Below are 15,608 nucleotides of genomic sequence, written 5' to 3' on the forward strand. Positions count from 1 at the left end.
AGGTAAGCTATTATTTTAAAAAATCTAGTTTAATTTGCGTTTTCCATTACAGCACATTGCATAAAATATTCAATATACGATGTGTTTACATTTTTAAGACCATAGGTAAAACATTTTTGTGGAAAGTTAATCAACCATTGACAATAGTATTTTCTAGTGTGCCAGCCTTGGTCACACTGCCTGGCACGAGTTGCGAATTGGAAGGAATTTGTTTTGAAAAGAAAAGTAACGAATGGAACCTGTGAAAGCGACGATGACCACTGACAAGGCAGAGGAGCCGGTAACCACCACTTGCTCCTACTGGGTGCCACGCAAAAAGCGCCGCTGCAAGATGACTGCAAATAAGGGCAGTGAGTTTTGTGGAGCCCATGCCCCAACGACAGCCACCACTGCAACTTCTGATGACAAATCTGCAGAAGATTCCTTCCAGGAACGAATTCCCTGCCCGCTTGATCACAAACATACCGTGTTTAAGAGAAAACTGGCCAAACACTTGACCATTTGCAATGCCAGGGATCAGGAAAGTTCACTGCCCTACATTGTGAAAGGAGTGAATTCTGGAGAAGATCTTAAGGAAACAGACGAGGAGTTAGAAAAATTCAATCAAATAAAGCTGCACGAGCTGGCGGACGAAGAGTTCTACAGTCTGATCGACAAAGTTAAGGAGCTGTATGACAAACACATCAATTCCAGCATACAGGAACTGCAGCTGGAGCACGAATCCCTTAAGGAGGAACTTAGTCGCAAGGACTACGGCCAGGAAACGCTACGCCAGCTCACCCAGGCCTCTAGCTTGCTGGGCATCCTGGAACACGATCACCAGCTGACAGATCACACGAGCTATGTAGAATTCGGAGCCGGAAAGGGACAATTAGCCTATTTTTTGGCCACCGTATTGCAGGAACAGAAGTTGAGTCACTCACAGGTGGTCCTCATCGACCGAATGTCCCTGCGGCACAAGAAGGACAACAAGTTGGCCAACAGGGAGGTGGTGCAACGCATCCGTGCTGATATCGCTGATCTTAAACTTTCTGCTCTGCCGGAGCTAAAGAAAACCCAACGAACGGTGGCTCTTTCGAAGCACCTCTGTGGAGCAGCTACAGACTTGACCCTGAGATGTATACTCGGTGATGGGAATGCCAGTTCGGACTACGTTCTCATCGCCCTGTGTTGCCATCATCGCTGCTCCTGGCGCTCCTACGTGGGACGCAAGTTTCTTCAGGAAGCTGGAATTGGAGCAAGGGAGTTCGCTATCCTAACCAAAATGGTCAGTTGGGCAGTTTGTGGCACGGGCTTAAGCCGCGAGCGGCGCAAGGCCATGGAATCGGCTGACTTTCAGCCCACCGAGACGAACACGCAACGTCTAACTCGCCAGGAGCGCGAACAGATTGGCCAACAGTGCAAGCGAGTTCTGGATTATGGACGACTGGACCATCTACGATCCCACGGATATCAAGCAGAGCTTAAGTTCTATGTTCCCAGGGATGTGACTTTGGAGAATGTGGTTCTGCTGGCCAGACCAACCAGCTCTAAGCTGGAGTGCCAAAATAAATGATGTTGACTTTAGTTAAAATGTGTTTCCTCTTCCTTGATTCAATGGCATATCCTGCTCCTGTATTTAAATTTTTCATTATTTACCTCTTAATGAGGTAAAAACAGGTAGCGATCGCACCTTCTCCATAAAAATGTTTTGAAGTCATCTTTAGTGACGAAAAATATTATATTATATTATTATAAATATAATATTATTTATCTAGAATAATTCATTAGGCACGCTTTATAAAATTATTTGCAAGGCAGGTATTTTGTTATTTCGAATAGGTACATTTTAAATATTTTTCCTTAAAAGTTGTAGAATTAAAGTTTTTCGTCTCGATCTATTTTGCATAATTTAAATGGGCCATACATTTATTGATTGTTACAAAAATAGAGTTCTGAATTGGAGAAATGTGCTGTTTTCGTTGACTCATTAGGGAATTTTTTGGGGTATACAGCTTGAAATGGTAAAAAGAATCGTTTTCGAAAATCCTTTTTGAAATTAATAAAACCAAAACAATGTTTCGCATATGGAGCAGCTGAACAGAAAAATAACATCTTAGGGCTGCAGTCCATTGTTTTAAAATACTTGTCTTTTACTATTTATTACATTTACATTTACCAACACGAACAATATTTTGGAGAATCTGACTATTTGAATTTAACTAAGCTATCGTTAAATAGTCCCATATCCTTAAAGACTTTGATGTTCTTCAACATTCACACAACCATTGCTCTATGAATGACCATAATTTAATCTTTCATTTACTAATCATTGATGGACTAAATCCAATATAGACTACGTTAGTAAAAAGTGCCCAATGTCCTTGTTATCCTAGCAATCTCCCTTTTTATGGGCTTGCTTTAAAGAAGTTTTTCAGACCAAAGTGGGCTAGTAACTGGCTAGGAATGAGTCTATTGAAAGGTAAGATGCTCTAAGCATTCTAGGAAAGGAGTCTCTAAGGAATTAGTCAGGACTAATGCATTACAGTACTTTCCAGGACTGAAATGGTTGGCTAAGACAAGTTTAAGATCATTCAATCTACCACCCGTTCCCAATTGTTTCTCATTGCTTCCCGATGTTAGCCCTAGAAGTTACTATGATAAACATCTTGGTCAGACGAAGAGATCTATGTAAATGGTTCTATGCCTCAACTCCTTATTTAATATATCCCTCTGTTTTAGATGTGACTCGACTATTAACCTAGAATTAAGTAAAAGCTGCGACTGGCAGCAACGTCTAATTAAACAGTTTTCCAGAATTTCCGGAATAAGAACTCCTCTAAGCCCAACCCCCAGGAACGTCTTCGGTGTTTGCCCGAAATGTCAGGACAAAAGGACCTCAACGCGGACACCTCGAGTGGCGAGCGCACGTCCAATCACAGAGCAAAACAATAATTGTTTACAAATTGTTAACACGGTCCGCAATAGTAGTAGATGATTGTCACTTTTGACGCGCCACGCCCCCTGCCAGGGGCGTCTCGGGCAAATAAAAATCCTCAAATCACGCTTTGGCACAAGGCACTACTACACTGGGAGAAATCTATGTCAAAGTATTTTAGATTTATATCTTAACTCGAATACGATTTAATATTATAATACGAGATTGATGTATAACTTAAACTTAATTTTTATGAAACTATATCTATATCTTATACAAGTATCTTGAAATTTTTAAAAGGTTTCTGGTGTTTGCATTCTAGATTTAAAATTTCTAAAATTAAATAAACTATATTTTAGTGATATTTTGCCTTTAGAAATTTGTTCTTTGGATTATAGGATTTTTAAAGTATTAACGACTATTAAAGTATAAGATGAACATTCCATTGAGATACAATTTTCCTCGCTAGCTAGGAAACATATTTTTGCTCTGTGTGACTGGTTTGCATATCATTTGCGGGTGTAGCACATCCAGGTGGCATATAAAACCGCCAATATCCGGGAGGTGCTGATTCAGTCCGCGGCGACTCTTTGGCTCATTGGCAAGCAGTGCCAACCGGTGACCATGTCGAATTTCAGTGCCTGCGCAGTGTGCGGCGATCAGAGCTCCGGGAAGCACTACGGCGTGTCCTGCTGCGATGGGTGCTCCTGCTTCTTCAAGCGGAGCGTGCGGCGAGGTAGCAGCTACGCCTGTATCGCTCTGGCCGGGAACTGTGTGGTGGACAAGGCGCGGCGGAACTGGTGCCCCTCCTGCCGCTTCCAGCGATGCCTCGCCGTCGGAATGAACGCCGCCGCGGTCCAGGAGGAGCGCGGTCCGCGAAACCAGCAGGTGGCTCTCTACCGCAGTGGCCGGAGACATGCTGCGCCATCTCAGGCGGCACCATCCCCGACGCCCCACTCCCAGGCGCTGCACTTCCAGATCCTTGCCCAGATCCTCGTCACGTGCCTGCGCCAGGCGAAGGCCAACGAGCAGTTCGCTCTGCTGGATCGCTGCCAGCAGGACGCCATCCTGCAGGTGGTGTGGAGCGAGATCTTTGTGCTCCGAGCGTCCCACTGGTCGCTGGACATCAGCGCCATGATCGACGGCTGCGGTGATGAGCAGCTGAAAAGGCTCATCTGCGAGGCCCACCAGCTGAGGGCCGACGTCCTGGAACTCAACTTTTTGGAGTCCCTAATCCTGTGCAGAAAAGGTAAAGTAGCCATGAGCTCCGTCTGGGCGGTAAAACGGCTTTTTAGGATTTAAAAATAAAAGTGGTCTGAAGATATAACCAATTTTTAATATTTTTACACATATTGAAGTGATTTCTTAGACGAAAATTTAAAATTAAATCCTAATCGGTATTTCACAATTATAGCATAATATAACTTTTAATGAAAAATTATACCCAAGCAAGATAAGCGTTTCACTTTCGATTTTAACAAGTTCGTATAAACTTTTCCAATAATAATTGTTTAAAAAAAAAACATAGAATCAGGAGGTGTCTTTTGAAACAGATGAACAATTGGAGACAGATTTAAGGCCTCTTAACATACTTCGTTAAGCGAGATGTTGTTGGAGCTTTATTCAAAGTCAAGTCACCATTAGTATTTCCTATTTGAATACTTATATCGATTGTATGTTTTTTACAGAATTGGCCATTAGTGCAGAGTATGCCGTTATCCTGGGAAGCCACTCCAATGCCGCCCTGATCTCCTTAGCCCGCTACACCCTGCAGCAATCCAACTACCTGCGTTTCGGACAACTCCTCCTTGGGCTAAGGCAGCTGTGCCTGAGGCGCTTCGACTGCGCGCTTTCTTGTATGTTTCGCAGCGTGGTCAGGGACATCTTGAAAACACTTTAGGCTCAAGTCTTCATATATCTTCGATATTAAAGAAAAACCTAGTCTCAAAGAGGTTACTGAACAATGACTGTTTTTCTGTTCGCCAATTCAACCATCTAAACTAACTTCGCTGTCAGAAGTTTACACCCATATCAAAAAATGCAATCCTAATTTAAAATTCTGTCAACAATCGTACATGGAAGCATTTAGACACGCCCTAAACTTTAATGGCATTGTGCAATTTGTTGGTAATAAAAATATTTAGTACAACTAGATTTATTGTAAATTAAAAAATCCTTCCGTTTTTAGATGTGGTATTTTTTGAAAAACACTTTTTTCAAAGGTGGCCATATCACAACACAAGAAGCTCATCGATATGTTGTGAAAAGTCACGGAGCGAATATATTCGTTCCTGCTCGCTATCGATATATTGATATATTTTTGCCATCGCTACATTGTCTGCTGCGGCCGTCTTGTCGTCTTTCTGTAATTATTTTTCGTATTTAACAAACCCGTGAATAATGTAAACCAATTAGTGGGTGATGCAAGGACCGAAAATGCGCGCGCGTTGCTAAAGAAGCTAGAAAGCGAGAAAGTTTGCGGCTCGCCATAAGATTGCTTGGCTTTTCCTGCTGCTGGTGCCTCTCGTCCGTCGGCCATTAATGACACACACCAGAGAAAACGGGAAAACAATACAGTGTGTGTGCGGTGTGGAGTGTGTGCGAGTGCGGCCAAGTGTTGTGGGCTCGGAAAACTCCAAGAAGCCAGTGGAGAAGTGGGGTCCACTCGAATCCGTGAATCGCAAGCGTTTCTTCTTCGACTGCAAGCGGCGTACAGGGTGCACCGTGCAAAAGAAAGGCAACCAAGGCATATTGTACCTGCAGTGAGTTCAAGTGGAGAGCGGTGGGCCAGTGGATAGGGAAGAGGGGTCTGGTAGAGAGCGGGGCGAGGGAGTTTCATTCATAAAAAGAGAGTGCACCGTTAGTCCAATTGGTCTGGCTTCCAATGCACAGACAAGCACACACACACCGCCTAAGGAGAGGTTGCACACATTGATTTTTCCAACTCACGTGTGTGTGTGTGTGCGTGTATGTGGATTAAAGGAGAACGTTTCAAGTGGTTTCCATGCCACATTATTCTGGATTAACACATTGCTGCTCCCGAATTTCCAGCCCAAAAATAAAGCAACCAAATGTCAACAAGCTGGAATGCCCCAATTCCCTCCCCCCCGCTACCAGCACACGTGACACGAGACAAGACATTTACATAAAGCTCTAATAACTAACAACATTTCGCAGTCGATTTGGCATTTAACAGTTGCCGCTCTAACGGCACATGTCCAGTGCCCCTAGCGCTACCACCTCCTTCCCTCGTTCGAGGAAAACCATATTTGCTTAGCACGGTCACAGGTAAAAGCGGAAGGGACAGGGACGCGCGGAAGCGGACGCAGAAGGGAACTGAAAAGAGAAATATAAAAGGCATAACATTTCCGCCTGCTGCTTTCGGCTGGCGTCCGCAACCAAAATAGACAACGTCGCAGCGGCAGAGAGTCGCCGTCGCCAGCAGTTATGCGTGGCCAGTCGCTAAATATGCACCGATCATAATCATCGTATCATTTGTAATGTTTACACTTTGTATATTGATACTAAGATAACTGAACCAAAATCTTCGGACAACAGAAGTTGTTCTTCGACATATTAAATCGGCAATCCTCTGCCAAATTGCGTAAAACTAATTCCAAGAATAAATTCTTAAGTTTAGTTTAGATAGAAAGATAACATAAAGCAGTCAATGTAATCGACTTAAACTTATAATCTCAAGAAGCTTGATCACAAACTTTAGCTCCGCATAAACGTGGCGAAGAAGTATGCATATGTTTGTGGCTTCTTTCAGCTCTTGGAGCAAGCGCCACGTTTGCGTCGCTGTTGTTGCAACATGCACCTAGGCCTGCGCCACTTTGAAAGTCCTACCTACCCTCCCTTCCGCTCCCCCGCGTCTGACAACCCCTGTCACTAATTTAAATGCCGCAAGTGTTGTCGAGTTTCCTGTGCCTACAATGTGTGTTTTTCTCATTAGGGAATAATTTTGCATGGGCCTCTGCAGAAGGAAAAACATTTTTATCGATTTTACCTAAAGTTCGACCGTCAATGAAATCAAACACAATGCGGTACATCGTTAACCCAATTCTGGGCGCCCACACGCTCCCGAAAAGTTTGTTGTTGCTTGATCTAAAAACGAATTCTCACCTATGTGTGTATGTTTGCATGCATATTGTATGTACATATGTATGTATATACTTGTATAGATCTCTGGGCAAGCAGCCAGTAAACCACTGTATGCCCATAAAGCCTATAGTACAAATATACAGTTGCGGTCAAGATTATATCACACAGCACGTTTACTAATTACCATTTATCGATACACCTTTACTTTTTATCTTCAACGACCGTATCTATTGAGTGAACAATCTACTTACATAGGTGAATTTAAAAACAATTAGCAACAAATCATTACACTTGATAAAATGGAGTCACTAGAAAGGTAATGGGAAATTGAACCGCATGACGCAATTTGATTTCCGTAACTTACCCTATGATTCAAGGGTTAATCTCTTATATATGTACTTATGTACATATATTGGTCACTTAGAACCCTTTTTCTGATGATTCAAATGTTGGAATTGATATTCCTATTTGATCCCCGCTATTAGGTTGACCACAGCTGTTGGAACTGTATGTTGATGTTTGTCCAACGTTTTCACACTTCGCCACCCCCTCGTCCCAGACGCTCCGCCTCCCGTTAGTTGCATTGACTCTTGACGCCTGACGTTGATAAATGAATCATAAAAGCAGCGCAGTCGACGTCGCCGGCAAAGCAGACAGGCGCCAAAGCCGCCTTGCTCTCTTCGCCACTCTGCGCTCCCACTCCTTTTCGCCCTCTCCGCTCATATGTTTGGCTGCGATGCCGCCCACTCGAGTGTGTTTATGTTGTTGTTGTCCGCGCGGCTCAATTTCCTCATTTGTGTTGCTGTAATTCCCAATGCGTGTGCTGCTTTGTTTTTGTTTCGAGTGCTAATCGAAGCCACTCTTGTTATCGCAAAGAATTTTTTATGGCCCTCGATCGCTTGCGTGGGCGAGAGCGGAGCAGCTGAGGGAGAGAGGATACCGTTAAAGTGTGTTGTGTGGGAACAGTGGTTTGCGTCTAATGAAAACTGAAATTAAAATGTAGTCCTTTAATGATTATTCAATTTTGGGTCACATTTTTTACCCCCAATGCCCCAATGAATATTTAGAATTAAGTATCTAAAAGTGAATAGATGTTGGTATACAATTATGACCAATGCGCACTTAACTTAAATAGAATTCTATTTTTGATACTTACATTAGTGTGCAATAATTGCGGAATATTATTATTGAAATAGCATTAACTAATTTATAAAATTTCCTTCGGAGAGTATACAAACTTCGAATACCCATATCAATCAGCTTTTAAGCAATGTAGGGGGCGGCACTCTCGCGAGCTGGGTGCTCCGACCCAATCTCTTGGAGCGATGTGTGCTGTTTGTTGCCTTTTGCCGGCTGCTCTAGTGGCAGTGACACTCGAGGGTGAGAGACACGCTGACGGAACAACTGAGCAGCGGGCCCACAGTCCGAATTAGTTCGCCGGACGGCCCATATTGATAAATTTATAACTGCGGCTACATCTCTCCTCTCCTGCTGCAGCCGACCACTGTGTGTGTGTGTGTGTGTTTGTGTAGGTGTTGTGTTTTCGAACATATTCAAAAAGCAAAACAAAGTGCTTTTCGCGTGCCAAAAAATCGAGAGCACACAGTTTTGACGTGATCTTCATGAAGATCGGTAAAAAAAGAATAATCAAAAGCCAAAAATGTATAACTTTGTGCAGAATGGTGTGAAACACATAACGCCAAAGCGTTCGCGAAAAATATATGTAAACAATCTATCTCTCGTAGTTGTATGACAAATTTGGGATTTTGTGGAGGCATATGACGCGACTGCAATATGGTGGGGAAAGAATACAGAACGAAATATATACTAAGATAAGCTGTGGAACACTTTTCGCGATAGATAACAGAAGGTTGGCACCCCTGGAATACTCCAAGCATTAAATCATTTCTGTACTGTTCCCAATTTCGAACTGTGTTGATGAAATCACCAATAATTTCTAAATAATTCGATTTAGAAAATATCTAATACATATAAATTTATATGTTCTTCTTGGGAAAAGCGCCTATTTGAAAAAATGTATAGGCCTCTAGTAATATTGAAAATATATCAATGATTTCAGAATCGTTAAGATAGTTGTTTCAAATTTAGTAAATTTTAGTTAGACAAAATACTTAATTATGGCCAACATAATGGTCCCTTTCTCCCACTCTCGACAGCTGTTTTCTGGGCGTAGAACAGCTGTGCATAACGGGGCGCTAGACGAAGCGGAGGAGGAGGAAGCAGGAGCTAACCAGAAGAGCCAGAAGCACCCAAAGACAAAGCCATGTCCAGCGAGGAAGACAAACCGCCGGCGCCGCCCGTGCGTCTCACCAGCAATCGGGGCGGCAACGAACGATCGGGAGGAGGAGTGGGCGTCGGCGGCGGAGGACTGGGAGGTGGCGGAATGGGAGATGTACCGCCCGACATGCGTCCGCTGCCCAAGGGTGAGTACATTTCGATTAGTTGAGCACGGCATGTGAAGACCGCTGGTCCGCTTAACAATGTGCTTCTTTCTCTTCTCCCAAAAAGAACCCGACGACTCCGACCGGAAGAAGAAAACGCTGAAGAGCAAGATCAAAGGATCGAAGCCCTCGCACACGGACTCCAAGCCGAACATCTCCTATCCCACGAACTTCGAGCACACGGTCCATGTGGGATTCGATGCTGTCACCGGCGAGTTTACCGTGAGTTCTCTATTATGCTCGTCTATGGACACCTTCAGTCGCGTTTGCCTCGCCATTATGTTTACGGCTTGCTGTCTAAGAATAGCAAGTCGGAAATCTTCGGTTTTCACTGCTTATGTCCTCCATTTGATAAGCTTCTGTACAACAAATTTATATGCAAAACACAGTCACCAACGACTTCAAGTTTCGTTTGCAGACTACATATTACATTTTTGGGTGATGATAGTAATTGCATTACAATTTAATGTATTAGTTATCTTCGAGATATTACAAACGCCCCAATCTTGGAGCATAAATTGAACAATTATTAATATTGCCAATTTTATAATCGATCCGAGATTGTAATCAAACCCGCGGCCTCGATCAGACACAAAACACCGAACTGCATTTCGGGTTTCTAAAATATTAAATTAAATCAAATAAATATTGCCCACCAGCTCACCCAAAAATCTCTTAATATGTTTTTAATTTGTTTTGACGCTCCCAATATATAACATACATATAAAACACTGTACTTCTACATACATTCTGTTGTCTATATCTATCTCTCGCGATTCTTGCTCTATATCAATTTCTATTATTATTCAAGCTGCCAATGAAAGTAAGTAAACTTCTCGACTAACTTCTCGGAACTTCATTAGTTTCTTAATAAGGTCTCATTGTGCTCCTTTGTCTGTAAATTTTGTCGAGTCGGTGTTTGTTTCAAGTTCGATCGATATTACTCATAGTTTTGTTACCCTTTGTTTGTTACTATTGGTTCATTCTTATCTCTGTACTCTCACAAAACTCCTACACTAGACCATACGACATTACACCGACACAGGCTGCCTAGAATTCGTAGCTGAAAGGCCTTTAGTCGCTGACCTTTCATCATTCCCCGATCACAATAATTGGCCGTGCATTGATGTACCCAAAATCCGAAATATTTTTTTACCCCACGCCTTCTAGATGTTCTCCCATCGCAGTAAATTGTTATTTTTAATTCCCTCTAACAATCTAACTTGTTGCCTTTTTCAGGGCATGCCGGAGGCATGGGCACGACTCCTGATGAACTCCAACATCAGCAAGCAGGAGCAGAAGAAGAATCCTCAGGCCGTGCTCGATGTGCTCAAGTGGTTCGACAACACTACCAAACAGAGGCCAAGTTCCAAGTACATGACAAATGCCATTACGACGCATTCAGGTTGGTCACTCAGTCAGATTTAAGATCTAGGATAATATCTTGTGATTGCTTTAAGTTTCACCTTATTTAAATAATTTATGAATACAGCTTATTTGTAATATTGAAATGCTCTCCTTTGCCAGGATCATCGCTCAGCCGCGTCAGCAGCAGCAGTCCGAGCAGCACGCCAACGGACTCGGAGCTGCACGGCTCCAACAGCGGAGGCAACCTGATTGGCGTCCAGTTGGGCAGTATGACTCTGGGTCCCAACGCCAACAACGTGGCCGTCGCTGGCCAAATTCTGGGCAACCACTACCAACAGCAGCAGCAGCACCTCCTTCAACAGCAGCAGCCACTTTTGCACCAGAACCACAACCAGCATCACATGGGCATAAGTCAATCGCACTCGTACAACTTTGTCGGACACACGGCCTCCTCATCCACATCGCAACATTCATCCGCTAACGAGGACGATATGCTGGGACCACAGCATCCGCAGCAACAGCCACCACCTCCACCGGTGGCCTCTAGGCCAGAGCGCACGAAATCCATCTACACGCGGCCAATCGAGGATCTGCAGCCAGCCATCATCCCCATGCCAGTGGCGCCAGCAACCACGCCTACAACGCCGCTGCAAAATCATAGGACGCCAGGCGGACCAGCGGCATCGCCAATGATGCACAACAATGCCACGACGACGCTGGACAAGAATAAAAATAATGCAAGTGAGTGCCGCTCCAGGATATATGGATCATAGCTTAGTTGCATCTACCTTATAAAGAGCCACGGCAGCAAGTCATGCGAAAATTATTATCAGCAAAACTCTAGAACGACAAGTACATTTTGGGGTTCAGTTAATATTAAAAATTCAATTCGAAACTGATTGAATATTTAGTTTATTTTTTGATTGCACTGTGAGTTTAAGATAATAACTTTTCTATATTGCTAAAATCTAATTTGCTGCCATGGCTCAAAGGTTGCGATGTGTCGCGATAGTTTACTATGTTGCCTTTTTAACACTATAATCCTTTTGAGGTGCTATTAACGATTTAATGAATGTGTATTTTGGTATTTGTATCGCCTCTCTGTGTTCTGTTCTGTTTTGTTCCGCTTCTAATTGCTGCTAAAAAAAAATAATTAAACAACTGCGACGACGCCAGCTCCAACGTCCCCAACAACCACAAAAACAACAGCAGAAACAGAAGGCACCGATGCAACATCAACTCTTTTGTCAGCTACTAATCCTAGTTGTTCTACCACTCCTACTACTGATCCTGCTCCAGCTGCACCTCGTGGTAGTCTCGTCGAGACAGCAACAGCACACGCTACCACTGCAGCAGCGACAGTAGTCACAGCATCAACGACTAATCACCATTCCTCTGCTTCCTCCTTTTCATCATTTCCTTCGTTCCACGACGACGATGGCACACAACACGCCTTGCCAACGATCCATTGTCCCACGCCGACGTCTTCCTCTCGCAACTCGACGGTTTCGCTTCCTGTTGCGGTTCCCCTACCGCCCATCGTTACGCCCGCATCGCCCACACCCGCCTCCGTTGGATCACCAGATCTGTACACACCGGAACCCACGGTAGCCCAAGTGTCAGCCGGTGGCCCAAGTCCTCAAGTGGCTGGAAACCAAATCGCCGTGCCCCAGGCAGCTGTGGCTGCGGCTGCAACGCCCAACACGCGGGCAGCCAACGCCAAGAAGAAAAAGATGTCCGACGAGGAGATCTTGGAGAAGCTGCGCACCATTGTCTCCGTGGGCGATCCAAATCGAAAGTACACCAAGATGGAGAAGATTGGCCAGGGTGCCTCTGGCACAGTGTACACTGCAATTGAATCCTCGACCGGCATGGAGGTGGCCATCAAGCAGATGAACCTTTCGCAGCAGCCTAAAAAGGAGCTCATCATCAACGAGATCCTTGTGATGCGGGAGAACAAACACCCGAATGTAGTCAACTATTTGGACAGCTACCTCGTGTCTGAGGAACTGTGGGTGGTCATGGAGTACCTGCCCGGCGGCTCTCTTACCGACGTCGTCACCGAGACCTGCATGGACGAGGGCCAGATCGCAGCTGTTTGCCGAGAAGTGCTGCAAGCCCTGGAGTTCCTTCACGCCAACCAGGTTATCCATCGCGACATCAAGAGTGATAACATCCTGCTGGGCCTCGACGGCTCAGTCAAGCTGACTGACTTTGGTTTCTGTGCGCAAATATCGCCGGAGCAATCCAAACGCACAACGATGGTAGGCACACCCTACTGGATGGCTCCCGAGGTCGTCACCCGGAAACAGTATGGACCCAAGGTTAGCACTCTCGCGAAACATTTGGACTTAAATATTTAAACATTCTAACGATGCTCTTCTTGTGCAGGTGGATCTTTGGTCTCTGGGCATTATGGCCATAGAAATGGTTGAGGGCGAACCGCCGTACCTAAACGAGAATCCGCTTAAAGCCTTGTACCTCATTGCCACCAATGGCAAGCCAGAGATTAAAGAAAAAGACAAGCTGTCCTCAGCATTTCAGGACTTCCTCGACCAGTGTCTGGAGGTGGAGGTGGATCGGCGAGCAAGCGCATTGGACCTGCTAAAGGTGAGTCTTTCAGTCCACGTGCCAAGCGGATTTCTAGCTTATGGGTTATCCCTTAAATTACTCCATTGCAGCATCCCTTCCTGAAACTGGCCCGTCCATTGGCCAGTCTGACTCCCTTGATCATGGCCGCAAAGGAGGCTACCAAGGGCAACTGATTGACAACCAAGAAGAAACCGCTTATTTAACCACTACTGATGAATTACTACTGCAGAAAACAACAAGAACAACAACAACAACACCAACCACAATAGCAACAATAACTGTTATGCATACGAACAGATGATGAATTATTAATGATTATGAGTACTATTATTAATTATTTATATAAACGTATTATATACACATATTATTATATTATATATATTCTAACGAGACAAACAGCAAAACTATGAATAACTGCATATGGCAAACAAGAGACACGCGTAGTTCAATTTTCACAAATCGGTTTTCTGTTGATTAAATACAGCAAAAAAGTCACACGTTGCTTTGGCCACCACATCATCGAAACATGTTTCCAACATTTGTTATACCAAAACATAAACTTAAATTTGTATAGATCCAAAATTTGTTTTGTGCATTTTGAATGCGTTTCAAATTATAAGCCTAAAGATCATGTAAAATGAGTATACAAAAAAACACACATACACTATAGTTGTCAACATTAAAACATTAGAATTGGTAACTCTTGCATTTAAAGAATATGAAAATATACATACAAATTTTTACAATGTATAAAGCACTTCATTTGATTTACTTCGTCATTACATTACATTTCTATAAGAAGCTTACAAAATAATTATATGAGAGTATGAACTTTGGAACGCTGTTACTAACCCTATGACTTGGAGTATTATCGCTGATTTTAGTAAAAGTTTCATTTAGTTCATAAACTGCTTTATTTAATAAAAATATATTTTTATATGATTTTAAAATTTGGTTTATTTTGCTCGATATTTTCGGTTCCCTCGCGTAGACTAAGATCCGAGTGGAATGAAACTCATTCTTCGCTGTAAACTCAAAGATACATCCTTTCTACATCCTTTACCTCCACCCGCCTCTTCTCGCAATTTTTTATGTCAAAAAGAAACATTTAATTGTAATAGAATAGATTAGACACATATAGAAGACACAAGGACACCTGTATTTTCCACGTGACAGCAATGCAATGTGGTTTGCACGACAAAAGACAAGAACAAACTAGCAATATATTAAAATTTAAATGTAATGAGAGAGAATTATAGGAAAACCACACTAACTGTTCAATAAATTCGTAGTAGCCACTAAATATAACTAGAAAATAAATGAAAAAGTGTAATAGTGCAACGTTCGATCGTGAGCCATGATGAAATGAAAACCAGTTACTTTGTGCCTAACCGAAACAGAAAAATGAAATCAATAAAAGCAACAACACGTAAATATTAAACAGATAGTAACTAGCAGTTGTAGTGTAACATAGAGAATCGAAATTCTAGATCGTATAGACCAGTCAACTAAAACACCAGCTAAGATAGTTAGATGCTTGAGTGGGTGCGTGTATATTGATTGGACGGGTGCTGAATGGATGGGAAGAAATAAGATTGTATACCTTCTATTCTTTCAATTATTAATAACAAGATCCTTTGTACAAAAGTTTTTTTTAATAAATGTTCGGTCGCGTTTAATTTAAAATATTTTTCATATGAATTGGGCATTTCGAAGAATACAAGTGCACAAAATTATAATGCAATCCTGAATTATTTAAACTTTATTGTATTAACAACACTAACAATCTAAATTTGTTTGGTTAAAGGTGTTTAATGGAAACATTTTGTAACATTCAAAACCTGCATGATTATAATAATAATAAGCGAAAACTGTCTGGATATTTAACGATCGTAACCCTCATCGACGTGCTATTAGGTTAGTTAAGCTCGTCCTAATATGTTAAAACACCAAAACCAGAAAGAACTTTATACAATCGAGAGGAATAAGATTTGTTTGCAACCATGATGGGGAGACATTATTTTCAATATTAGTTCCTAATACTACAACAATTTCCATATGGATGGAAGGAAGTCTGGCTTTGAAACGAATAACATTACGGATTATTGTATTTGTATTTATTTATAGGCATTAGAAAACTCGGCTACAGTGCAGCAAGAATGTGT

The 15,608-nt window shown here is 42.8% G+C and overlaps 3 protein-coding genes across 10 annotated transcripts; all 3 read left to right on the plus strand.

The window, feature by feature from the left end:
* The first annotated feature begins 20 nt into the window (after positions 1-20).
* LOC6726957 (tRNA:m(4)X modification enzyme TRM13 homolog) lies at positions 21-1,566 on the plus strand. Its single transcript, XM_016176193.3, has 2 exons — positions 21-105; positions 158-1,566. The coding sequence occupies exon 2, from the start codon at positions 233-235 to the stop codon at positions 1,553-1,555; it is 1,323 nt and encodes a 440-aa protein (XP_016033442.1). The 5' UTR covers positions 21-105; positions 158-232; the 3' UTR covers positions 1,556-1,566.
* Positions 1,567-3,350: 1,784 nt separating this feature from the next.
* On the plus strand, positions 3,351-5,007 carry LOC6726958 (nuclear receptor subfamily 2 group E member 1). 2 transcript variants are annotated; one of them, XM_002102324.4, is made up of 2 exons: positions 3,351-4,166; positions 4,606-5,007. In XM_002102324.4, the coding sequence occupies exons 1-2, from the start codon at positions 3,542-3,544 to the stop codon at positions 4,815-4,817; spliced, it is 837 nt and encodes a 278-aa protein (XP_002102360.1). In that variant the 5' UTR covers positions 3,351-3,541; the 3' UTR covers positions 4,818-5,007. The 2 variants fall into 2 exon arrangements, 1 of the variants encoding a protein (XP_002102360.1); XR_001599924.3 differs by lacking the exon at positions 3,351-4,166 and adding an exon at positions 4,392-4,545 and having other exon boundaries at positions 4,606-4,726.
* Positions 5,008-5,129: 122 nt separating this feature from the next.
* LOC6726959 (serine/threonine-protein kinase Pak) lies at positions 5,130-15,122 on the plus strand. Of its 7 annotated transcripts, none has more exons than XM_039295877.2 (9): positions 5,130-5,282; positions 9,199-9,465; positions 9,551-9,705; positions 10,295-10,306; positions 10,723-10,888; positions 11,011-11,592; positions 12,028-13,175; positions 13,243-13,461; positions 13,533-15,122. In XM_039295877.2, exons 2-9 carry the CDS (start codon positions 9,306-9,308, stop codon positions 13,614-13,616), a joined length of 2,526 nt encoding a protein of 841 aa, XP_039151811.1. In that variant the 5' UTR covers positions 5,130-5,282; positions 9,199-9,305; the 3' UTR covers positions 13,617-15,122. The 7 variants fall into 7 exon arrangements, with proteins under 7 accessions (XP_039151811.1, XP_039151810.1, XP_016033446.1 ...); XM_039295876.2 differs by having other exon boundaries at positions 5,204-5,679; XM_039295880.2 differs by having other exon boundaries at positions 5,206-5,679; positions 12,436-13,175.
* The last annotated feature ends 486 nt before the right edge of the window (positions 15,123-15,608 follow it).

The sequence above is a fragment of the Drosophila simulans genome, chromosome 3R, assembly GCF_016746395.2.
Source record: "Drosophila simulans strain w501 chromosome 3R, Prin_Dsim_3.1, whole genome shotgun sequence".
NCBI classification, from domain to species: domain Eukaryota; kingdom Metazoa; phylum Arthropoda; class Insecta; order Diptera; family Drosophilidae; genus Drosophila; species Drosophila simulans.

Excerpts from the sequence above, each read along its gene's own strand:
- LOC6726959 (XM_039295877.2), top strand. The coding sequence starts at position 9,306 with ATGTCCAGCGAGGAAGACAAACCGCCGGCGCCGCCCGTGCGTCTCACC. Across the intron at positions 9,466-9,550 it reads CATGCGTCCGCTGCCCAAGG|AACCCGACGACTCCGACCGG; the intron begins GTGAGTACATTT and ends TCTCCCAAAAAG. Across the intron at positions 13,176-13,242 it reads GGAAACAGTATGGACCCAAG|GTGGATCTTTGGTCTCTGGG; the intron begins GTTAGCACTCTC and ends CTTCTTGTGCAG.
- LOC6726957 (XM_016176193.3), top strand. The coding sequence starts at position 233 with ATGGAACCTGTGAAAGCGACGATGACCACTGACAAGGCAGAGGAGCCG.
- LOC6726958 (XM_002102324.4), top strand. The coding sequence starts at position 3,542 with ATGTCGAATTTCAGTGCCTGCGCAGTGTGCGGCGATCAGAGCTCCGGG. Across the intron at positions 4,167-4,605 it reads CCTAATCCTGTGCAGAAAAG|AATTGGCCATTAGTGCAGAG; the intron begins GTAAAGTAGCCA and ends TGTTTTTTACAG.